Source organism: Haemorhous mexicanus, chromosome 6, assembly GCF_027477595.1.
Source record: "Haemorhous mexicanus isolate bHaeMex1 chromosome 6, bHaeMex1.pri, whole genome shotgun sequence".
Taxonomy (NCBI): domain Eukaryota; kingdom Metazoa; phylum Chordata; class Aves; order Passeriformes; family Fringillidae; genus Haemorhous; species Haemorhous mexicanus.
Genome location: NC_082346.1, coordinates 20,335,115 through 20,360,230, shown reverse-complemented (window position 1 = coordinate 20,360,230; position 25,116 = coordinate 20,335,115). Strand labels below are relative to the sequence as shown.

At 47.1% G+C, this 25,116-nt stretch overlaps 2 protein-coding genes across 15 annotated transcripts in view; both read left to right on the top strand.

The window, feature by feature from the left end:
* PNPLA2 (patatin like phospholipase domain containing 2) overlaps window positions 1-10,174 on the top strand; it is a 29,219-nt gene extending 19,045 nt beyond the window's left edge. Inside the window, exons 4-9 of the mRNA XM_059849141.1 lie at window positions 922-1,131; window positions 2,010-2,070; window positions 2,788-2,955; window positions 3,392-3,524; window positions 3,929-4,051; window positions 4,873-10,174. Coding sequence (XP_059705124.1) covers window positions 922-1,131; window positions 2,010-2,070; window positions 2,788-2,955; window positions 3,392-3,524; window positions 3,929-4,051; window positions 4,873-5,137 — 960 coding nt within the window. The 3' untranslated portion in view covers window positions 5,138-10,174. The remainder of the gene's footprint in view (window positions 1-921; window positions 1,132-2,009; window positions 2,071-2,787; window positions 2,956-3,391; window positions 3,525-3,928; window positions 4,052-4,872) is intronic.
* An 849-nt stretch (window positions 10,175-11,023) lies between these two features.
* Window positions 11,024-25,116, top strand: part of CRACR2B (calcium release activated channel regulator 2B) — a 46,433-nt gene continuing 32,340 nt past the window's right edge. For 4 of the 14 annotated variants that reach the window (XR_009486902.1, XR_009486903.1, XM_059849124.1 and 1 more), the window contains exon 1: window positions 11,024-11,352. Coding sequence is in view for 3 of the 14 variants with exons in the window: in XM_059849124.1 (XP_059705107.1) it covers window positions 11,039-11,352 (314 nt within the window). In the remaining 11 variants the exon portion in view is untranslated. Of the gene's footprint in view, window positions 11,353-15,804; window positions 15,963-17,456; window positions 17,523-17,883; window positions 17,975-18,144; window positions 18,260-18,812; window positions 18,967-23,632; window positions 23,755-25,116 lie in introns of those variants that run through there. The other 10 variants (XM_059849136.1, XM_059849137.1, XM_059849134.1 and 7 more) reach the window with 10 other exon arrangements.

Below are 25,116 nucleotides of genomic sequence, written 5' to 3'. Positions count from 1 at the left end.
CATTTGTGTTTGGGTAGGAAGGAAACAGATCCAGGCAGCAAATTGCAGGATCAACCCTTATATGAAACCAGCAGAACTCTTCTGTAACTGGGGCTCACAAGAGCTGGAGTTGTTGCTCTGCAAAGACCCACAGCTTCCTTCTCTTTTGGCTTGACCAACATCCTTTTCCTAGTATCTTTGCATGTTGCTTACTCTGCCAAAACCTGTGATAGGAATCATCTTGCTCAGCTCCTTATGCAATTACAGTATCCAAGGAATGTTTTGAGAACATACTACTGGGGTTGCCCTTCCTGCAAGGATAACACAAATGTGTTTATGGTACAGAAGTACAGAACATTCTCTGATAAGAGGGTGCCTGTTAAGAGCAAAACCCAAGTCCCTTGTGCTCTGTTATCACATTGTAGCAAGTGGATTCCCAATGTGTATGCATGTGTTGGGATTGCTGCTTGATAAACCTGCTAGCAACAAATCAGCTGGTTTTACTCACAGGTAACAAACCTTCTGCCAGTGGGGACTTGTGTCTGAGCTTATTCATTTTGAGCACAAGTGAAAAATGGCACAATGTCACATTGTGACAGCTTAGATCAGTGCTAATTTGCACTGCAGGTGGTTGTTGGTGTATTATTATTTAATTGGACAGCAGTCAGACCGCATAGGAGTTGTAAGTCAGCAGTCACACAAGTGAATGTACCTTTCCTATTGAAAACTTGTGAGCAGCACACTCAACCAAGAAAAAGCACATAACAAAAGTTGTTATAAACAACACAGCTGTGCTATCACTGGTTTTTACTCCTCCAGTGCTGGGGGTTGTATTCCATTCTCTTCACAAGTTGTTGGCACAAACAGGAAAAGGGACACAGAGTAAAATAGCTGCTTGATCAGTTGTGAGAATGAAGGTTCCTGCATTTGTCTTGATTTCAGAGATATGTTGATGGAGGGATTTCTGACAATTTGCCCCAGTATGAGCTGAAGAACACAATCACAGTGTCTCCTTTCTCGGGAGAGAGTGATATCTGCCCACGAGACAGTTCCACAAATATGCATGAGCTGAGAGTCACCAACACAAGCATCCAGTTCAACCTTCACAACCTCTACCGTCTCTCCAAGGCCCTGTTTCCTCCGGAGGCACAGGTGAGTTTCCTGGCCACACCAGAACTTGGGGACCACAGATCTTGGGCACTGGCTAAACTGTGTGTACTTTGGCAGGAGAAGATTCCAGACACTGTTAGTTTTGTATCTCATGCTTTGTCTTTAATCTTGACATTATCAACCCAGTGACTCGCTAAACCTTGAGCATCTGCGCAAGGGTTTGTCTTCTTTTTCTACTTGAATATCTGGAATTCAGGTGGTAGCAGTTGCTTGGAAAGTATTCCCGTGTTACTCTCTCTAGAGTAATCTTTGCCTGGAAATCAGGCTCACTGTAAACAAAGATGTATTGGCCATCAGAACCAATGTGCACTTCAGTGTGTTAAGGTAAGGATAGAGCTGCCAGTATGAAGCCTTTCTACTATATCAGTGTAGCAAGCAGCTCTGCAAACTTTGTGTACTTCTGAGGAGATGCAAGTGCCAAATAGCCCTGACATTTGGACGTAGTAAGCATACATTCATGTGCTGAATTAATTGAGCAAGTTTTTTCCCACCTCTTCTCTAGTCTTAGCTGGCTTTATCTGCAAACACAATGGCCCTTCCTGGCATCTGCAGGGAAGTGTTCTGGGCTGCTTGTCAGAGTGACTGACTGAAGGCTGCCCACAGCAGCATCAGCTGTAGATGGGTAGCTGCAGCTCTGTGCCCACGCTTTAGCAGGGTTCTAGGTGTCCCTTCCAATCTAAATTGTCCTGTGATTCCCATAGCCAACCTCCCATTCCTGCTCAAAGCCTGAGCAAAGCTAGCAGGAATGAGGCTTGTTCTTGGGATAGCTCAGGAGTCAGGAGAATTCCTCTGAAGCCAGCATTGTGGTAGGTGTTTGCTCAGCCAGTTTCCACGTGAAACTTTCCTTCCTCTGCCCACAGGTGCTGCGGAATATGTGCAAGCAGGGCTATCGAGATGCACTGCACTTCCTGAAGAGGAATGGTAAGGCACTGGCTATTTGAGGGTGCACTGACTTGCCTGTTCTGTGCTACACTCTGTGCCTTGGCTTTGAGAGTAGTTGATAGTGCATATGAAAAGAGGAAGGGAAGAACTGAACTATGCCTCAGATACTAGGGTATGGAATTCTCATTAATGAGTCTAGCACTTCAGGAAGGAGAGGTGGAGCGGTGACCTTTGCAGTTACCAGCACAGTTGCTGGGCAGCAATGCCATTTGGACCTCCTGCAGACAGCCTGTTGCTCTCCGTGTGCAGCTGGGTCTGTGTGCTGCTGCCCTCAGAGCCCCGGTGCCGGACACTTGAGCGCTGCTCTCCTGCCTCCAGCCGCTGCAGCGCTGGGTGTGCGCTTGCTGCCCCCTCGTGTCCGTGGATAGTGATGCGGACCGGGATAACTGGGATTGCACTGCAGGAGGGAAATCTTGCCTGCAAGATGGGTGAATGGCAGATTATAGCAACAAAACTCTGCAGAACAGCACCCTGCGGAACTTAAGGGGAAATGTGAGAACTGACGGGGAAGGAGAGCGTGAACTTAAACCGCAAGATTTGTATCTCCTTGTGGTAAGCATTACAAGAGATGTAAGCTAAAGAGGCTGGGCATGACCTCAGCCTGAGGGGAGTTAGGGTGAAGCAAGGACTGACACTCTAAAAGCCAGGCAGGGCAGCTGGTTTGTGTCATCCTTACATAATAACTTCTCTTCTCAGGTCTCCTTCATCGTCCAAGTCCTGCCCGTCCTCTCCTTGCCATAGAAGCGGCTCCAGAAGAGAAGAAAGAGGAAGAAACAGAAGCTGAGGACCAACTAGAGGACAACACTGCCCTTGCTGTTGTTGAAGAGCATATCTTGGAACACTTGCCTCCCAGACTGAACCAAGGTATGATTCAAAGGGAGAGAGCACAGGTAATCTTCCTGTGCTGCCTGGTCTGCTTCAGAAGATTACTGGGATCTGTGGTTATTGTTTATAGCTGAGGTTGGTCATGCCCAGGGATTGAAATGACACCTGCCGATGGTTAGGTGGATTGGGGGATCTCAGATAAAGTCGTGGCTCATATTGTGGAGGCTGGACTGAGAGAGGTTGATTCATTTGACAGTGTTCTGCATGGTAAGGAGAGGAGAGGGTCTTGCTGCTCACTCCTTTAGAGTCTGATAAAGGTGAAAGCTGTTCGTTTTAGCTCTGCTGAGGGAATTACTAACCTGAGCAAGACTTCCTTAGAAATGGGAGGTATCTGCCTTAGGCTCAGTAACTTTTGAGGTATGGCAAGAAGAGTGTCCCACTGGGGATGTTCAACCATGTTTTCTTCTGCCTTCAGCTCTCCTGGAGGCTTGTGCTGAAAGAAGAAGTTTCTTGACTGGCCTCAGCAGTATGCTGCCTGTGCGTGTGGCCACGGCCATGATGGTCCCCTACATGCTGCCTCTGGAGTCTGCAGTTTCCTTCACTGTCAGGTAAGCCTTGGGCTGGTCCCTCAGTGGTGCTCTTCCCAGGGCAGACAGGTATTTGATGCAGCTGTAGTGTTTGACTGGCCAGAGGGTGGGATTCTCTCTAATTCTGCACTGCTGGTATTCCTGGGGAGAAAGCTCTTGACATTTACCAGAGATGACTAAAAAAAAACAACCAACCAAACCCCTACAAAACCGGAAAAACCAAGAACCCCAAACTTTTCCTGTCTTCCTATGTCATTTAGTTACAGCCACTACTTCTAGGTTGAAGGAAGATTACCGTGTGCTAGAACTTGCCCCAGAAAATGGTGATAAATTTTTGAGCCTTCAGAGAGACTTCGGAAGTGGTGCTCTTTTAATCATATTCCCTTGCGTGGCCCAGCTAATGGTTGTCTCCTCTCTCTTTACAGGTTGCTGGAATGGCTCCCGGATATCCCTGAGGATATAAGATGGATGAGGGAGCAGATGACAGAAATCTGCAGCTATCTTGTGAAGAAAGCCAAGAAGAAACTGGGCAGCCATCTTTCAGCCAGGTATGGCTGCTTTTCTTCAGAGCACTGTTCTGAAGGAGGCCTTAATTTCCCCTTACATCTTTGAATTCTAGAGACTTTAGTCCACTGGAGTGGAGCAAATAAGGCACAAATTGACAAGAAGGATTTAGCACTTAGGCTGAAATGCAAATCTGATCCAGGGTTTCTTGGCTTCCTTAACTGTTGGATAGACTCAGCACATGGTCCCCTTTCTTTGTGCCATTATAGGGGACAAAGTCTAATTGTCCCCTATTATGGGGGACATGGCCTAAAGTAAGTCTGGTTAAAACAGTATGCCAGCTTATCTCATGCTCCTTCTGGAAGATGGAAGTGCTTGTCTTTGTGGTATTTGCTGGTCCAGGATCTCCTGGAAGTCCTTTCCAAGAAGTACTTGTGTTCAAATGACTTCTTCTACCTCAAGCCTGGTTTTTGTGGGGAGGGAATATGGTGGCCAGGGAACACAAGAGAGTTTCCAAATGAGAGTGCTTTGGGCCTGAATGTGTGCCTGTGCTTCTGGGCTGAACCCCTGGCTTGAGGCTGTGGCAAGACTGTTGTGTGGACGAGAATAGGAAACTCTCTCAGTAATGGTCAGGGAGTCCCAGCTGTGATTTGATCCAAGTACAGAGGTGTGATTCTTACCCAAAAGAGTTCATGGTCTAAATAACTGAGAGATGCGAGGGTGGGGAAAATGGGCGCACAGAGACTTCTCACTAAAATCATGTAGTCAGTTTAGTACAAAACAGGACTGTGATAGTGGAGCTCTAGTCTGGTGACCTGCTCAAGTCTTCCCATGTACTGAGTCTTTGCATGTATTTGCCTTTCAGGCTTTACTACCACCTCGAGCTCGGAGGGCCCCAGAAGCTGCCAATTTCTCCCCCAGCACCTTGTGGTGAAGCACTGCCCATGTGGATGAGGAGCCACCGCTCGGTTTCTGACGTCATGATGAAGTGGGAGGAGTACCAGCGCCAGCTCATGCTGGGCTTGCTCTGCATCAATGTGGACATGCAAGCCTCCCTCTTCCCTCGGGAAGGGTTTCAGTTAAAGCTTCCACCTCTAGGCTGTGCAAAAGAGTGCCTGCCACTCTTCTGAGCCTGCTGCAGTGAGGGGATGAGAGTGGGTGGGAGGGGGAATGGACATAGGGTGGGACCAGTCTCATCCCTCAGCAGCAGGCTGCCCCATGCTCCTGAATATGTTGCAAAGGGGATTTCCCCGGGATGGAGACTGGTGGAATTGACTGTAGACATTTGTTGCCCACTGGGCCAAGCAAGGGACCCTTGTGTTCACAGCCACACACAGGCTGATTCCTTGCTCTAGACTTGTGGTGAGGCCTGGCCATTGCCTGTGGCCAGGCTGATGCTGACCCAGCTGGGCTCTCCCAGATAGTGCACTTTGAATTGCCACTGGCTTTTTACCGCCAAATAACCAGGATGTAGATGACGCTCTCAAGTTCATACAGCTTTTACCTCCCTTGGTTTTTCAGAGCATGTGTCTTGATTCCTCTCCTTAAATCATCTGACAACTCTTAGTTCTTTGTGCTACTGAAAGATGAAGTAGCCTCTTGCCAAACCAATTTTTCTCATGGCTTTTAAATCTCATCCTGACTTTCTTCTTTGCTGAAATCATGCCCTTTCCTCTCTCCCTTAATTGCATCCACACCAGAAGCCGGAGCTGGTCCTGCAGCAGACTACACTGGAACTGCAGAAATGTAGAGAAGTTATCTGTTTTCCCTGATTCATGTTGTCCTCATCTCTCCCTTTTTGATTGGGGTCCTCAGGGAACTACTGTGACTTGAACTCTGAGTGTTAAGTGATTGAGCTTATTTTAAAAAGTAATTTTGACAGATTATTTTTTCTAGGGAAACATGTTGAATTTGAGTCCCTATTCCTCACTCTGTGAATGGAATTGGTGTGGGGTTGCCCTGAAAAAAGCTCAGCCTGGCTATCTCAGGATCAACTTAGCAGCTGAAGCAATATGAAGTGATTGTAGGATGATGAGAATTGTGCAGGGCATGTAATTTTTGAGAGGCTTGTGGTGGAGTGTCACAGCAAGTGCTGGGCGAGTGGCTGCCTCTGACAGGGGTCAGTTGGGGTTTGCTCCTTAAGGGGCTGTACAACTGAGGCAAATTCCAAGTAGGTGATAAAGAATGGATCTCCTGCCAAACTGAGGCTTTTATCTCTTGCTCAGAGAGTTTGGTTGTTGAGGCTTTGGAGCAAGAAAGATTTATGCTTGTAGCTACACCAGCATCCCAGCTTGCCTCTCATGTTGTGGCTCACAGGTCCTGCTCTGCAGCTAGCAATAGCAGGAGCATGAGAAGTAAAGACTGTTGATGCACATGCAGCTCCTTGGAACTGGCTCCTCTTTGTCTTGCCCCTTAAAAGTCCAGAGCTGTAGCAGAGCAGGACTCTGCCTTGAGGCACTGCCTTCTCCGCAGTGGTGTGGTCATGGCTTGTGTGAGAAGTATGAGCTCCCTGTTCTTCACAGGGTGAGACGTGGCTTCCTGTGGGGATTGCATGGATTTAAGCTTAAGTCTTCACACTCTGACAAACCCAGTTCCTGGTATATTTTTCTGCTGCTTGTCTTGCTACATGAGGCGTCTTCTATCTCTCCTAGTACAAACAGTGTGCAATGGCCAAAGCCAACATATGCTGTCTTTGCTGGGGAGCAGGACAGGGTATTAGAAGCTTATTATGTAGCCTATACACAGAATAGTAATTTTTAATAGACTCTATTTTGCACCTTAGATTTAGAAAGGGAAAATAAACACAGAAGTTGTGCTAATCACTGGAGAAAGTAGTAAATCTTCATGAGCAGTGTGGGTGACGGGGTGGATGCTGTTTCCTACGAGCACAGTTGTGCACTGGGCACAGGTTTGGTGTTTGTGTGGAGGCAGGTAAGCATCAGGACTTTGCCTCCCAGCTTGGCACAGCCGCTGCAGCAATGGAGTGGGCCTCTGCCCAGGAGGCAGTGCAAGAATGAACTTGTGACTTAGATTGTCACCCCACTGCCCTTGCTGAAACTATGTAACACAAGGGCCTGTGCAGTTTACAAAGCAGGCCTGCACTTAATGCAGTCAGATTTAGTCTTCAGCTTTGCATAATTAAGTCAGGGAACAGGGAAGTCACTACAGGAAGAGAAAAAATTGGAGGATTCTGAAATCAGGATAGAACATTCAATTACCAAACAACTTGATCTTGTGATTGTTTAAAGCCCACAGAAAAAAATGCTAGATGCTAGTGAAAGTGAACCAGCAACAAGCTACTGTCACTTAGAGGGAGCAAGATTAATTTGATAAAAATTGAAACTGAGAAAAAGTGTTCATTTAGTGGGTTGGTATGAGATTTCTTTTCTTCCACCGTTTTGGACTACCTTCTTGGGGGGAGTGGCACACACACAGCTACTTAGATTGCTAAATACATATCTCTTGTCCCTAGTGCACACAGAGCAATTGGCAAGAACGTAGAGATATTTAGTGGCAAGAAATTAAGGCATTTTGTCTAGAAGCAAAACATCTGAGAAGGGCAAAACTGCCTAAGGAAAATCTTGTGTTTAGAAGCTGCTGCCCTTTTGACTCTGCCTTTTTTTTGGTTTTGGTTTTTGAGTTAATATATGGGTGGAGAAAATGATGCAAGTATTTTTTTATCCCTTCTTCCTGGACTGGTAAAACCACTGAGTGATTATGTAAACCACTAAACTATGAAACAAAATACTCCTGGCAACAGAATGTGCTTAGAAGTTGCAGCTTGGCACCCTTATCCCTTGCCTTTTCCATCAGGACTGACTGGTCTGGTGCTGACTGGGCTGATGCCACTGTCTTCCAGTGCTCTGATCCAGAAGGCTTGGGGGTTTTGGTTCATGCATTTGAAGAGACCAACAGCTGTGCCTGGTAAAAGGCCTGAGTTTTGTTCTGTGTTTCACCTCATCTGTAGTTTAATTTATTATATTAACTTCTCCACAAGAAACTTTTGTACACTTCAAACTATAACCACAAATCAAAGCCTGGCTTTAAAAACAAAGGTCTAACTCTTCACAAGGAAATTCCTGGTTTTCCTATGCTAATTTGCAGGGTGTGAAGGATACTGGGAAAGTACCACTCTGTATTAACCCTTTCTTTGCCTATTTTTATTTCCCGAATGTTACAATGGCTATTGTGTGATAGCCTGTTGGCTTTATAGATTTGAGCTCTGATAAATGAACTGCAGATCTGTTAAAAATACCTGACACTAGCATCATTTTCCTTTTGAAAAGTTTCACCATTTGCTTGAAATTCTTGCTGCTCATCCATCACAGATTGCAAAGGATGAAGGAGTTAGGGAAGATCACCTTTCCCACTAATGTAGAAAAAAGGCTGTGTCAGCTTGTGAATAGATTTTTGTTATGCAGTACTGCCTTGTCTAGATGAAACCCCACTCTTTTTGAAATCTCTAGAAACCTTATGATAAGCTCTGGATTGGATATGGAGGGGTTTATTACAATAGTGCTCACTGGAACTGTTCACCCCCTTGTTCTGTGTATACCTCATGGTGTACAAAGTGGCAATGGCTTCTGGGCAGCCATTGCTGATTAACCCTCACTTGCCAAATCTGTAGGAGCAAGGTCATCTGTGGCAGTCAGTCCTTTCTGCTCCAAATTGTGTGACTGGGCAGCCCAGCAGGGCTCTCCAGTGTATGGTGAGTGAGAGGTCAGGTTCCTGGACAAAAATTCATCTTTTAGTCCTTGTCCAGTGGTCCTTACAGCATTCACTGGATTCCTGCAGGAGTCCCAACCCTTGCTGCCCTTTCCACTGTTTCACATAAAGGGTCCATGCATTCAGGAATCCACTATTTTTTCCTCCTTCCTGTCTTACTAATTGCTGCTTTTAACAAGGCTAATAGTGACCTTGTTGTGCATCTAACCAGCCCCTAACCTGCACAACACTGTAGTCTGTGTGTACAACAGTCTGTGCCTATGGCATGCTCTGTAACCCCCAATTAATGTGTAGTGTAATTGGTTTGGTTTGCTGCCTGCCCTACTGCTAATACTGTTGCAAGCTGATTTTTCAAGGGATAGGAGAAAATACTGACCACTGTGTATAGGACCTAGGAATTGTTTTCTCATGTCTTCTTGGAAGGCTGTGTACCTGCAGGACTCAGAGAATAAAAGAGAATCTGCTGTCTGCCAACACTGGCATGTCCCCAGTACTTTTATATTCCCCAGTGGTTTTATTAATTTGTAAAAATTATCTAGTAATTCACTACTTCTTTGGAGGAAAGAGCTCCCACTTTTGCCAAAGCAGTTGTGGAAGAAATACCTGAAACTCTGTGTGTTTATTCCTTAGGGGAATAAAACAATAGTAAATTCCTGCTAAATATATGCCAGATGTGGTGAGTGGCAGGGCTGCCAAAGTCAGAGGGCCTTGCCAACAGTTTTCTCAAGCTTTGTCTTCTCCTTAAATCAGTGAGAGAATGGACCACCTCACCTGGCTGCCATGTCAGCCAGCTTGTTTGTGCCAAACACACTCTGTGCCTTCACAGTGGGCTCTGGCCTCCTGTCCCTCTGGTGTCTGCCTTTCTGAGTGCAGCAGGACTCGCTCCCCTCTCCTCTCCCTCCTTCCCCTTGCCGGCTGGTGGGACTTTGCTCCTTTTCCAGCCTGCAGGCAGCTCCACTAGGACATCCCCTAACTGCATCCACCTCACTCTTTGGATCCACATCAGCCCTCCTGCACAGGGAGCACAAAACTCTAGTTCCAAACAGAGGACTTAGAAAAGTAACTTTGAAATAAATACCTCTCACTTCTGGGGTTTTCTCTTGTTCTTGAAAATAGCATCTAAAGCAGCTCTTTGAGCTTGGTGTGTCCTGGGACTCCACTGCTGCTGCTGAGTTTGAGAAGACCCTTAAGCACATAACACATGTGGAGGTCCTGTGGAAATTACTGGTGTCCGAGCAGCAACTCGACCAGCAATAGCATAACAAGTTATGTATTTACGTGGCAATGTCACTAAGTAGTGTTCACAGTCACTTTAAAAGTTCAGTATTAAATTGTTGATGCTTTTTTTTCTTCCTGTTTCTATTTTCTAATGTTTTGCTGAAGAAAATGTAACTATTTATTTTGGCAGAACTATATCTTCTAATAAAAACCTTCTCAGTATATTTACCTGGCTCTGGTACGCTGCTTCTCTTGCTGTTTGAAGGTTTATTAAATATTTTTTGGATGTGCTGTATGATGTGGGTTTGTTTGGCTAGGCCCAAGCCCATTCAAGTTCCTCTTGGGGTCAACATTTACCAGTACACAAATAAAGGGGGCATTGATCTACAGGTGCATTTTGGTCCAGTTCTGATTTACTCAAGCCTAAGTGCCCCAAGTGCTATTAGCCTCTGTTTATTGGAGATCTGTGGCAGACCTGGGTTTCCAGGAGAAATTAAGCACCTTCTTGTGGGAATAGCAGGTGTTTGGCACCTGTGAAAGTGTTAGTAAAACGTTATTCACAAATCTAAAACCTCTCAATTACAGGACCACCTCTTGAGGAAAGTGACCTGTCTCTCTAGAGAGTCTGTTTCCTTGCTGATGAAATAGATGGTAGTGGCTGTTGTGTGTCTGCCTGTTATGACAGATACCGAGGCCTGCCTCGGTTTCTCTCCAGCTGGAGCACATGGAAACCACCGGCCCCTGGGTTGAGGGAAGGCCGGGGCTCTCCTTGGTGCCCGCCCAGGGATCTGGGCACGGCCGCCCTGGAGCCGCGGCCGGGGTCGCCCGGAGCAAGGGGACGAGAGCCTCACACGGGCTGGGGCTTGGCGCTGCGCGGCTCTGGGGGACGCTACAGGGCTCGGGCTCCTCTTTGTCCCGGCTTTTGACAGCCGAAACTTTAGGGAGAAACTTTGTTTTGTGCTGTCACGTGACGGGGACAAGTGCTGTAACTAGCATTATAGGACGCAGCTGGTAAAGCAAACAGCTTTCTTAACCTCTAATGACTGCCAAATAACAACACCGCCAGCCCGGTGCTGTTAATCACTGAAATGGATCCTTCTTCCATAAAGCCACCCGGGCGGTGTCGGCGGCTCCGCCGGGGGAGTGGCCGCGATCGGGGCTGGGTGCGCGGCTCTCCCGGCCCTCGGGGGAGCTGCGGCTCGGGGCGGGGGCAGTGCCGCCTATACCGAGGGCCCGGCCCGGCTCCCGCTGCTGCCGCCCGCCCGCCCGCCGGGTTCGGCCCGGCCGCCCGCCCGCGGCCCCGCTCATTTCCGGCCGGGGCCGCCCCGGCGCCAGCGGCGGCTCCGCTCCCGCCCGGGCGGCCGCAGGTGCCGCTCGCTCTCGCCGGGCCGGGCCGGGCCAGGTAAGCGCGGGCAGTCCGGGGCGGCACCGGCGGCAGCGGGGCGGGGTGCGGTGCTCCGGGGCCGGTCCCCTCCCGGGGCAGCCGCCGGCTCTGCCCGGCCGGGACCCGCAGCCGGGGTGCTGGGGAGCGGCTGCCCCAGCGAAGGGCCCCGCCGGCGCCTTCACCCTCGCCTCGCCGGCCTCCCCTGCGGCTGTGGGGAGAGGGCAGCGGAGGGCTGGGGGCCCTGCGTGCTGCGGGGTCCTCGCCTGGCCACTGCCACACACCTGCCCCGTCCCCAGCCGTCCGAGGTCCCTCGGCGGTGCCGGACGGGTACGGAGCATCCACGTTCCTGTGCAACGCTGCCTTCTCCCACACACGGCGCTCTGAGGCGGAGCTGCGGCCGTGCCACGGGATGGGGAGAGCTGCCCTGGTGGGGTCCGGCACGGGGAGCTGCTGCCTCTTTTGCCTTCTCTCCTCTTCTGTCGCTGTGAAGTCTGCAGGCTCCTTTGATATGCGGTCACGGAACTCTGGTCTTTCTTGTTGAATCTGAGTGGAGACCTTATTATTTTCTCTTTTCCGTTTAACAGCATCCTTTATTCATGGAATATTCTTTCTTGCCGTGGTTCGGGTGCAGATGACACTGCATCATATAAAGATGCTGCAGGTTCCTACAGCAGCCGTGTTGGTGCTGCTTCTCCTTCTCTGCAAGGAAAAAAGTACCAGAGCTTTCCCTCTCCTAAGACTGCGGTGTCTTTCTCTTTAATATCTTGCACTCATGGGATGCACTTCGGTGAATTTGTGTGTTGAACCCAAGTCCTTCCTGTAGGACTTCCTGAAAACAGCTGAGGGGAAAAGAGTGTCAGACACAGGGAGATGGCTGTGCTCAGGAATGTCCTGAGGAGGCAGGATAGTCCAAACACAGCTTGCTTGTTTAGTTGTGACCTGCTGAGTTCTTGCTTATTCTGATGGTTGTTCTGCATCAGAGGGGGCTCAGAATACCTTAATTTCTAGCTTTGCCTTATGCAGGCTCAGGGGCAGTTGTACCTTATTTTTCATGTTCTTGAGCTATATTTATTTCTGAGGATCATCTAACAAGCTATATGTAGCTGAATATATATCTATACATATACATCTCCTGAGGGCTGTGGAAATGCTTTTCATGATCAAACAGATAATCAGTTTGGTGTGTCCTTTCACTGTCCAGTTCAGGTGGTCCAGAGGGGGTTCTGAAAAGCTGCAGTGAGCTGGGGTGGAAGAATCCTCTCTTTGCCATGACACCCTGTTCCACAGAGTCATGTGAGGCCTGAGATATAACATTTTAGAATCCTTCATGAGATGGTATAAAATGTCTTTGAAGCTACCTTGCTGGGCAAAAAATATTCTCATTCCCTGGAGTGTCACTCTTCTCTTGGCTTCTTGTGGCAAGCTACAGTGGGAATATCAACTATCCAACTGGAAAATCTGCTTGGTCGTTTTGTCACCATCAGATAGGAAAATTTCTCCCCCACACCCCAGTTTGATGCTTTTGATGAATCAAGAGCCTCCTGTCTACTGACCTGAAGATGGTGCTGCAAAGGAGGGCTCCATGTGGGGCTGTCTTTAGCAGCACACACACAGTGCTGGGGAGCTGCTGTTCCTCATGACTTTGCCAGGCAGCCTCAGAAAATGAACTAATGGGACGAGGACAATTGACAGCAACAGAAATCACATGGGCTCAGCTCTGTGCACAGTGCTCTTCATGGTCAGAGAGCTTTAAGGATATTGATCCCTAGGTACAGCAAGCTAGGTTTGGTTTCTGTAATGCAGCTACTCACTGTCTAAATCTTTTTGATTTCATAAGGCTGCTCTGGGGACTGAATCCTCCCTCCTCTCCTCTCCTGCTTTCAGGAGCTCATCTTGGATTTAAGGACAGTGATGAGAAACTTCAGCTGTAGCAAATGTGTCATCTTTCACTGAGTGGAGCAGTGTCTCCCTCCTTCCTGCCAGCTGCCTTGGCTTGCTGTCCCTGTGAAGTCTGGGCTGGAAATACTTGGTTTACTCTTTATGTCTGAATCTCTCAGGATTCATTGGCTGTCTTACCAGAACAGCAGAATTGCAACAATTAGCAAGAGCTTCTGTCCTTTGTCACCGTGTATCCTTGGACGTACCCCTAGCCCAGCAGCTTGAAAGGGAGGTGCTGTGGATGTCCTCATTGACCCTCCTAATATTTTCCTAGCCATGTTCTCTTTTCCTCATCCTGCATCCCTAGCCTTTAATTTCTTGGCTGATGCTGAGAAGAATTCCCTCTGCATGGCCCTAATGCATATTTTTCTAAGCTAACCTGACCTCTGCAGCTGTGCAAGGAGCACTGGGGGGGATCTACTAAGTATTCCCATGGGCTTCTGCTGTCTCTAGGAGCACCAGGTGCTCCCCTTCAGCCACATGACCAAAAGATTTGCCAACCCTAAGCTTTTATATACCACCAGCCGCACATTAAAAAAAAACAAACCGTAAAATTACATGTTATTTTTTAAAGTCACGTTCTTAATTTGCCTTTTCCTGTTTTTTTTTCTGATTGTTTTGAAGATTTCTGCATGTCTGTATAAGCTGCCAGGAATGCTTGAATCTCAGTATTTCACCTGACTGCAGGACCTAGGTGCCTCAAGCGGAATAACAAATATTGTGAGCTTTGGGAGAAAACAACACCCAAAGCAGTGGTGGGTTGTGGTTCTGTGGACTTTCAAATGAAGGCTGGAGCCATGCTGGGCTTTCCTCTGCCTAGTTCAGTCTGGAGTAACATGGCTGGGAAGCCCTGTGGGCTTTTTAACCAAATGTTTTTCTCTTAACCTTGTGTGACAGAGCACTAAAGCAGCAACAAATACTGTCTTGTGTTCTCAGAGACTGTGGCTTTAATCTAATCATAGGTTTGTTTTGGAGGAAATGAGATATGGTGCAATGCTTTGGAAGGGTACAGTGTTCTTATCTGCTTGGCATAACTGGAGGAGAATCTGTCAAGTAAAAAGAGTGAGAGCAAGGAGGCTTGTAACATCCCTGCTTTCTATCCAGTGAAGTGTGTGATTGCAGTTAATTTAGCAGAGATGTCATCTGAAGGAGGAGCTCTTGCCTCTGCTTCTGTACCTTCAGTCTCTGCTGGTACAAGACTTTGTATCACTGTTCTGCACCAGTTACTGCCCCATCTGTGTGGAAGGATTGCCTGGTTCAGAAGGATGGTTGAGGATTACACATACCTGAAAGCCTTGCAGGAAAGGCTTGTGTTGTTCAGGGGAAGGCAGGAGAACTCTGAAAATGTGCCTGGGAGCCGTGAACCTTCTGAGATTTGCTGTGGTGTTCCAGCACTGTGTGGGCTTGGGGCTGGCTTGAGCTTGTGTTGTTGGTAAGATCCTGGCAGGTGTAAAGGTGTCCCTGCTCACAGCAGGTGAGGTATCCTGGGCTGAGGCAACCTGTGTTTCTGGAGAGATGAGACTATGAATAAGGGGAAAGCTCTGAAGGCCTATCCTACAGCTTTTTGAAAGAATTAGCCTTTAGCACATGTGCTGGATGAAAGTAAAGCAGTGCAGTAAAGGCTTGAAAAAAGCCTAATTTTTATAACTGTGCAATAAAGGTAACGTATCTACCTGTTGATTGCTTCATACTTCAAGCTCTTCCAATAAATAGCAGGCAGGATATCTGCAGACCTTTGGAGGAGTAGCTGCGTGGTGTTAAAAATAAAATTGCGGAATGTCTAAATATGTCATTTAGGCTATGGAAAGCAAACCTTTTGGGAAAACTTCAGCTATGTTTGGATATAGCTAGGTGAGTCAGGCCTCTGGAAAAGGAGACAGCAAACTTGCAGGCTAGCTGTCTCCCCCCTTGGCTAGGCATGGTGGGAGCTGGGCAGAGGTTCAAGTGCAGGGAGGCAAATCTAACACTTCCTACAGGAACTTGGTGGCCCTGACTGTTACAGTAGCTGAATTCCTCTCCACTTTGTTCAGTATAACATCTGTGAGTAAGAGTAATGCTTTTATCTGCCTCATTTTCCCTTCTTCTTCCCTCTCGAAAATGAAGAGGAGGCAACCAAGCTCATTTCCAGCTGGGAATTGAAGTGGTAGGTGACCTATAGGTTGACAGCATAACAGATGTTGAAGTCTTATCTCCAGACAAGATTTCTGCCTCCCTGTAAAGCTCTGCTTTGTCTCCTTGCAAGGAATAGTGGGGCTGTATTGTGTCTAGGGAGGGTGAGCTGTGCCTGTGCCAGCACCTGAGCTGAAGGTGGGACAAGAAGCGTACGTATTGCTGAGCTTTATTTTCCCCCCAGCCCTAGCTGGTGGACTGAATGCCCAGTTTTTGTGGGGTGGGACAGGCAGGCCAGCAGAGCCATCTGCTCTGGGGTGAATTGCTTCAGGCTGAAGCTCCTGGCCCCTGCCCAGCACCCCTCCTTGGCAGGTGCTGAGCTACTGAGCTTTGCCCGAGAAGAAAGACAAGCGTCATCATTGCTTAGATAAGATAAAGCATGACCAAAACCCTTGGCAGGTGTGGCTAGAATCTGACTGGAATTGGTGCAGCTCAGAGGAATAGCCAGGCTCTTCAGCTGCAGGGAGGGTGGCAAAGACTCTTTAAAAATGGAGACTTGATGCTGGAGCCCAACAGGGAAGGTGAGTGCAAGGCTGTGAGTGAAGGAGCAGCCACCCAGTAAACCTGTGGGTGGCTGTTCCCAGAAGGACATCTGCTGTGTGTCCCTGTGGCTGTCCCCTCTGCAGACTCTGGTGTGGATGTTGCTCCATGGCAGCTCCATCCGCTTGGTGCCTTCCGAGCAGGGCTGTGTGGGTGACCTGGGGTCTCGCAGGGCTGAGAACCTCTTCAGCAGCAGTATCTCTCTCTCTTCTCCTTTGGTTTTTGAAGTTCTGAGGTATCTGTTGTCCTGAGCTGTGTCCTTCCCTCTGAGATCATGGGAACTAGGAAAAACTCTGATTTATTGGAGGGAGAAAGGACATGTGGGTGCCCCCACAAATGTTCATGTTTTTTCTGTATCACACTTTGCTCCTGTGCTTGAGAGCCACCTTCCTTCTTCCGTATCCTCTTTGCCTCCTTAAGGAGTTTGCAAGATGCCTGATCTACCTTTCCTTTCTCCCAGACCTGTAGCCAGAGGGGCAATCCTCTGTTCCGGTAGAGGTGCTCAAACCTCTTTGATTTAATGGATTTCCTATGGCGCAAAGTCTCTTTCGCTTCCTATGCAAATCCGGTTGCTCAGTCAAAGCCGCTAAATGCAAATGGACCACTTGTAGCTGTTCCCTCTCGAAAAGAGCGGGGTGGTCTTTATGCAAAGCGTGGGGATGAGCCCTCGGGAGCTGGGAGAGCAGAGCAATACATGGATTTGTGCCGGAGAGAGGTCAGCATGGCTGTAGTTCAGCTGTTCCCAGGCTTGCGAGGTGGGATAACAGGCAGGATATTTCAAGCTGTCGGCATCAAATAAATGAGTGTTTGTAGGAATGGGTTAACACCTGCTAGTTATGGGTGTGGGGGGCTTGGCTGGTTATTGTCTCTGCTCTCTCCTTACCAAGTCCCTGCTGCACTCCAGAGCAGAATCTGTGCCGACTGCGATTTGGTGACTCAAGCCACTCAAGCCTGGATCCCTTTCTTGTATTCAGGCTGGGCAAATATTGTTCAGTCTGTAATCATGCTTGAGAGCTCTTTCTATTGCCCTAGATATGGGGAGCTGGAGTGATGCTTAGATTGGCTTAATCCAATTCCATCTGAAAATCCACTGCTCTGAACAATAAATGTTGCGTGTGGGGGGTGGTATTCAAGTGTCTTTACTAAATCAAAAACCTTTTAAGCATTGGTAGATGAAGCCTTTTTCTTTTCAATGTGTACCACTAAATACACAGGATGTGCAGCATGGTTGAATTAGCATTACTATGGGAACCATACTTTTTGTATTTCGTGACCTTTATCCGTGTAACACTAAGGATTCATTAATGTGCCTCCAAAGCGTGGGGTTTGGGGTTTTTTTTTGGTGTGTTTTATAAGCTTGTTTGATGTGGTCAGTACTAAGAGAACCTTTATAAAGAACCCTAGGAGGAGATTAGAGATAGGAGAGGGTGCAAGGTGCAGGAAAGCAGTTTGCTCCCTTTTTTGTGCTGTTCTAGCAGCATCCCAGCCAAGACCTTGGATCAGTGTCAAGCAGGACTTCTGCAGCAATGGTGAACAAAATGGTGAGTAAATTCTCCTGTTTGGAGGCAGATACCTTACTTGGTATGGGTTTGTTTGGTTTTATTGGGATTTTTGCCACAGGGATTTGGGGTTCTGCAACTGAGGCAAAGCTGAGCCTGTGAGGAATGGAAAGGTGATCGTGCCCTCTGCTAGCAGAGAGACCTCCCAGATGCTCAGGGGAACTCCTTGGCCCTGTTAAATCTCTGGTAAAGACAACTGTGATTGTTTGTAGTAGGCTTCATGTCCATTTTTTAGTCTGGGTTTTGAAATAACAATCTTAAAATAATAGGGAAGGACCTGTCTTTGCCTTCTGCAGGTCCCATTTGCTTGCTGGTGGGAGAATGGGGCTGTTTGGAGCTTCTCTCTTTTCAGATTGATGAGATCTCTGCTGTTGGGACACCAGCTGGAGTCTTCTCAGTGGAAATTTGGTGGAAGAGTTTTCCTCTCTGTAAGGGTAGGCTTGTCTGCTCAGGATTTGTATGGCAAAGCTTGTTTCCTGGGCAAAAGAGGCATTTGGGTAGGGGTGAGAAAAGGGCACAAAACCTTACCAGGTGATGAAGAGCCAGCCTGCCAGGGTCTTAACACTTTTCTCTTTGTCTTTCTTTTGTCACCTTACCTGAGAAGACCTCAGGGTTAGCTAGTAGGACCTGACACAGCTGAGAGCATCTTTGTGCTGCCTGGAGACTCAGGAGCTGCCACTCAGTGGTAAATCCCCATCAGCATCTCCAGCTGTCAGCAGGCAAGAATGGCTTTGCTTCCCTTTTGGGAATGCTGTGGGATGGAGTGGTGTTCTGTCAGTGGCAGGGCAGAGGCTGGCATTTCTGGCTGCTTTAGTGAGACAGTCCTGGGATGTGCACCCCACCCCTGGTGTGTGTTTTATGATGCTTTGGAAACATGCTCCTTGTCCTGTCCTCTTGTGCTTTGCTTCTCTCTTTCTTGAGTTCTCTGTGCTTCTCTTTGTGAAAGCAGGTTGCCAGCCTCATAAAACTGGAGTTAAACTTGAGGCAGGATTCACAGGGGTAGTTTCCAGCTCTTGCCTGGTGGAAACTGGTTGGGGGCAAGGCAGCAAGCTAAGCAGAAACACAGCTAGAATTTCTCAGGGAAGGTAAGTTCAATGTGAGATGAGGGATCATCTGCTTTCTTACCCTTTCTCCCCCTCTTGCCTAAGGCAGCCCAGAAAGCCCTTCTCCCTCGAAGCTGCGTGCAAGGCACGATTACAAGGAAGCTCAAGGGCAGGTTTCCCTGTGCTGCCCTCTGAACTGAGGACTAGGAGGCTGTGTTGGAAAGGGGCTGAGATGCGTAGAGAGCAGTGCAGACCACACCTCCTGGCTTGGACCGGCTCTGATCCTCTATTTACAGTGGCCGTGTTCCTTGCCCGCTGGCTTTTTGCTGTGGAATATACTGCTGCTTCCAGGGAAGGGGAGAAACACTGTCCTGCTGCTCCAGGTATTTGGGGACACCTGCAGAGAGATAAAATGGGGTGGAGGGGAGGGAAGAACGTCTCTCATTTGGGCAAATAATTGTTCTAGCAGGAAGTCTGGATGAGTGTGTGAGTTGCTCTGTCTCAGCACAGTTTCTCCCTAGGAATTTTCTGTTCCAACTTCCTGCTTTTGCTTTAAAGCAGCAGAGTGGAGTTCACTGAGTGCAGTGGCATTGTATATCTCTGCAAAAATCAGTTGTTAGTCCTGTGACAGAGGAAGGAAAATTTATTGTTTAGTTTTCAAGAGCTGGGGGTGCTTAATTAATTAATGCTTCAGCTTGGATCACTTGAGGTCTTTGCAAATGTCGAATTGAAGAAACTTGCTCTCAGTTCTGATGGGGTTCTGAGAGATGCTTAACTGATTCTAGTGACTTGCTGATTTGGAGTAATAGCTGAATATTAGAATGTGTAAGATTGTGATTTTTATTTTTTTAAATTCTTTTTTAAAAAAGAAATGGGTATCTTGTGCTGGTCTGACTAAGGTTTCTCTGCTGCATGCTTTCTGAAGACAACTAGAAATTTTTCTTTAAAAGCATTTGGCAGGAAATTTCCCACTAAATCTCATAAACATAGCTATTCCCCTATTCTCCTCCACCCTCTTTTGTAATCCCACATCATTGTTCCTGCTGTGGGTTTCTGACTCAGTGACAGATTTTGTCAAAGACAGGAATATCCCCCCAACGCCACAGTGACTTTACTTTTCCTAGAACAGTTGTACACGCTGAACAAAAGCACCCCTCAAACAGCATCTGCTTCCAACTTTGCTTCAAATGCTGTTGCTTGCTTTTTGCAAATGCTGATTGCTCTTTGCACTAAGCTGTGCTTGGTATGCCAGGAACAGGTGCCCTTCATGTGCCAGTGTGGTCCTGCTTTGTGGAGAAGCTCAAGGCTTGTGGCTGCTCAAAGCATTCTCTAGTTTTCTGTCTGGTAGAAGTCTGAGGCTTTTAGTACTTTGTTGTGATTGTCCCCTCTGAATGAGAAAAGGAGAGGATATTTCTGGTATCATGTACTAGACCCTGGAATTCTTGTACATTCAGACCTATCCTTTCTTCTTTTGGGAGGGGGGGAGTGGTGGTATTTGGATTCAGGACTTTACCTGTGCTCCCCTCAATGATCTGACAGCCAGGCAGTGTCTCTACTCAGGGTATGGACTTCACCCTTTTCCAGTGCATAGGTTACACTGGTATTTCAGGAAAGGTGTTTTGCACAGCCAACACCTCCTGAGCTGACAGGAAGGAGTGAATTTTTACCCTTACCTTACTGTTGGCAAGTAGATCAAGAGGGAGAAGTAACCAAGTGTCACACACCTGTGCACAGGGCAGTTTTCCACTCTGAGAGGCAGAGAATGGGTTAACAGTCTTCTCGGAAATTGGCTTCACCCATCTGTCTCAGCTCTGTTTGTTGTTCTAACAACAGAAAGGTCAAACTGTCCATGCATCCCTCCTGGGCAAAACCAATACAGCATCAGCTAGAGAGATACTTGTACAGGCAGCTGTGGTGCCTAGAAATCCTATCCATACTCATCCCTACTTGTTAAGGTTTGCAAATATTTTTTTGTTTTTTAAGTGCACCTTGCGAGTTCAGAACAGTGAGGTAAAGCTTTTCCTGCTGTTCCCATTGCTCACATGTAGCCTAGAAAATATTATGGGGGTGAGATAGTGGTGTCCAGCTCTCAAAATATTGGAGAACTTCTTGGGATAAGGAAAATATGCTTGAATTTCTTGCATCCCCCCAGCAGTTCTATCCAGCCCTCTGGGTAAGGAGGTTTCAGGTTCTGCAGAGAACTTGCTGGCTCAGCTGGAGAAGAAATCACTGTTTACCACATGTATTCAGTAAACAATGTAAATGTTTTACCAAAAACAAATTTTCCCTTTGAAAGGGGAAAGGAGAAAAGGATTGGGCAGTCTGATGTTGTGGTTTGATATTTTATCTGTGCTGCTGAGGGAGCAATCTGAGGACAACAAAAGGCTATGAATTTTTGATGGTGTGAGGCTGATTTCAAGACAAAGGCTCTTGATCAACAAAGGTGAGGCTCTTGTGCACTCCTCTGAGCTCACACCTGTGGTACTCCAGGTCAGATGGCATTGTCACAGGAGTTTTAGAAGAAAACTTTGTACAAAGAAGGCACTGAAGTGGCTGAGGAAACCTTGTAGCTGGCCAGGAGGGACTTGTGCTCAAGTCAGTGGGTGGCTGTTGGGAAATTTAATGAAGAAGTGCTAAAACAGGATTGGGAATCACCTGGAGGAAGCCATGAACACTTTTCTTGTTTCTGCCACCCATCCTGAGGCTGGGTGGCAGAAAGCTCATCCTCCATGAAGCAACACCAAATGTTTCTCTCTCTTACAACAGAGGTGAAAACTACTCAAGCCTAGAGAGGGTGACTGACTTAAGCAGTGACTCTGCTGGGTGAGGGTGCCTATGTACCAGCAGCCCAGGAGGGATCCTGCTGAGGCCAGACAGGGTGTGAGGCTGTTGTGGAGAGATTCAGCTCCTTATTGGAAAAGAAAATCTCTGTTCTGGTATGACACAGGCAGCTAGAATCTGAGGACTCAAAGGAAGAACTGAGTGCATGTCAGTACCCATGATGGCCATGACAGCTGTGGGGAGAAGCCTGGCCTTTGGCTGTTGGAGTACCAAGCCCAGCTCATTAGACTTTTTGCTGGTGAAAATGCAGCAAAAAGTGCAAAATGCTGTGGACCTTTGGGTCGAAGATTTGATGTATTTTGAGGGGGGTTTCTGCAAATGTGAGAGCAGCCTCTATTCATGCTGAGGAACAAGCTGAACCAGCCCTGTGTCTCCTACAACAGCTAATGGCTGATACCTTCATCCTCCCAGCATAATATGGGTCAATACTCTCCTAGAACACCCTTTCAGCTATTTGTGGAAAAGAAATTTTTCCCCAAACCAGCTATTTTTTGTAATACTCCTTCACGGACAAACTCAGAGCAGAACAAAACAGCCACTTCTGCAGCTCATGAATGCCTGTGACATTCTCAGCATCTCATGTCAGTGAGATGACACACTCAAAGAGTGTACAGAGAAGTGCTTCCTTCTGTTTGATGTGCAAGTGCCATCACCAGCTTAATCTGAGGCTCCTGGATTCTTTTCTTAAAGGAAGCAGTGACTGAGGACAATTCTTCACCATCTCTGCTGTTCGGGAATTGGTTACACAAGCAACTCCACAACACCCAAATTTTAGCATTTGAAGCTTTGTGTATCCTTTGGAATCTTTTATCCATTTATTAGACAAAATGCTGTTTCTGCATAATTTTGCCTTAGACATACTTCAAGAACACTGATGAAATGTGTCTAGCCCTCCAGCAGCAGAGGACTGAGGTGTACCTGCTTTCAGCCTGAATTTTTGTCTGCAGGACACCTAGTGAGGTTGCATTCCTGAGGGCTGGGGAAGAGCCTCATGTACCTGGTGCCTCTGCTGCTTGCAGGGTGTGAAAGGAGTTTCCTCAGCAGCTGTTCTTTCTCCTGATGTGTCCCTGCTCAGCTGCAGCAGCTGAGGTCCTTTTTAGCTCGTTGACACCTTAGCTGTTCAGTAAAAGGTGGCATGAGCCCAGCAGAAGGGTGCTGAATCCTGGTGGTTGTCTCTGGTACAACCTGCTCTGCATGCAAGCACTCCCTTCTCTAAAGGGACAGGTAAGGCAGGAGAGAGTTGCCACTCATGGCCCATTAAATGAGCGCAGGATCTGCCCGGGATTTATGTAATTTCCTGAAGAGCTTTAAATGCCACATTAGGTTTGGATCTTGTATTCCTTATGGGACATTCCCACCTGCCTCAACAACCCCTGGAAAAGAGGAATAGAAGAAGGTAGGGATCTCCTTAGCCTGGGCTCTCAGTGCTCAGTTTTTACTTTGAATCAAAAATGATCCAGTGTATCTGATGTCAAGCGCCAAGTCCTCTGTCTTCTATGCTCTTTTCCCCACATCTGGGCTGGCAAATAAAGTTTCTTTGCCTCCTGCCTGGTCTGTAGGTATCCCCCACAGACAACAAATTCTGTTGTCAACATACTTGGTGTTAGGCATGATCTAATTTCTGATTGCTGAACTCCAAGCAGCATCTACCTCCAACTTCACAGGACTGTTTAGTGGTGTTCAGCTAATGCTGCAGTAAATATGATGGATCCTTATGTGATGTAATGCTCTGTTCTGTCTCTTTAAAGAAAAGTTTCAGGAAACCTGTTAGCCTTTATAAAAAGTAAAGGAATTAATGAAAATTACTTGTTTTTAAACTAGCTGTTGTTATTTGTCATGTCTTATTGCAGGCGTGCTCTTTATTTTCTGAGAAATCCACTGTGTGCTAGTTACACTGACAGATCCAAGACCATTAGCTGTTTATGGAAAAAATGTGGTTTGGATTTTGTTTTTAATTGCTGAGAATTAACTCTTGGCCCAAATATTATTAGAGGAAAAACTGATGCTTTCTCTCTCCATTCCCAAAGCAAAACAACCCAGCAAAGCCAAAAGCCCAATTAGTAGGAGAGGTTCCAGTGCAAACACTCTCCCTCGCTGTTTGTTGTGCCAGTGCTGTGCCAGTGTGAGAGAGCTGCAAAATGCCACTAGCTGGCGGTGCCAAAGCTGGGGGGGGCAGCACGAGGGTGTGATGGAGGATTTGTGGCAGTTTCTGGGGTGAAGGATGTTGTTTTGGGATGCTGTAGATATCTATCTATGTTGCAGACTGCTTATGTTGATAGTTGTTGGCACAGTCGGTGGTTTCTGTTGAGCTGTTGGATCGGGAAGCATGGGTGAGTGCAGATTTAACAAGTTTATTTGTTCACCTCTTGAAATGGAAAAAGAGAACGATTACCACTCTCAGGTTGCTTGGTGATAAGAGAATAGAGTCTGATTCGAACAACTTTCCCCACGGCAAGATTTTTTTAGCAAAGATCAAGAAGCTGATAATGAAGTTGATAATTCCTCTTTGATGAGCTTTGGTGAGGGAAATAGTGAATTGCAGCAGAGCCTCTTTTTAAGTTGCTCTTCAGAATGGTGAAGGCTCTTAAACCTGTCGGTGTTTCTGGGATATACCTCGGTATCCTACTGGCATATCCCACGATGAAGTCATCCAAGGTACGGCGGCAGGGGTTAGCTCAGAGCTATCAGGCTGGGCTAATCCCCTGCTGAATAAACAACATAAGGGTTCCTGGATTTGTTCCTGTTTCCTTAAAGTGATACAGTCAAGTGCAGGCAATTAAAAGAGAGAGAGTAAAGTGTAGCTCTAGATATGAACACCTGATTTCAGGCTTTCTGCCCAGGGTGTGTATGGGTTTCTTGGGGTTTTTTTTAAAGAAAAAAACTTTCACAAAACAATTGATGTTTTTCTCATTTTTCAGTGTATTTCTTTTCCTGCCGTTCCCTTTGGGAAGGGAGAACCCAACAACCACCCAAACAAATTCCAAACAACGGAAACAAATTTCCTAGAGAAGGGAAAGAGCAAAATTAATTTTGAACAAAGTACACTAGAGAAATAACTACTTTCTTTTTGCCCTTCTCCCAGCCTTTTCAGGCTGAGACTTGGCAGAGCCTTTAAAAATAATTTTCATCAAGTGAGTACCCAGTTCCTTTGAGCAGCTTTTGGAAGTTCAGCATCTGTGGAAGCTGGTTTGTCACAGCAGTCAGTGTCTTTCCCTGGCAAGATCTCCGCTCTGCTTTCACCTAGTCAGTTTTGTATGGCTGGGATTTTTGTCAATGCATATGTGCTTTTTGCCTGCAAGTAGGATAGTAACTGTAAATACCTATATTTGATCACTAAATCTCGCAGTGCTATAAAATCTGGGATTTGTAGATGTGACTGTGACCTACAATGAGCACTTTGTATAGCAATTGCTAGCTTTCAAAACCTTGGGAGCAAAAGGTAAGTAGAACAAACAGGGCAAGTGGCATATGTTTGATATAAAATGGTATAGACCTGTAAAGTTTTTATTGCCCTTTCCTTGTAAAACTTACCTGGTGCTCACCTGCTCCTGAGTGATGCTTCCATTCCATGACCAAGCAACAAATGCTTTGCTGCATCTTGGCCTGCTTTTGTTGTGCATTTGTAATGCGCTGGAGCAACAGTGATCACTTCTGCTGCAGTGATCCCTTACCCAGCCCTTCATCTCCTCTTT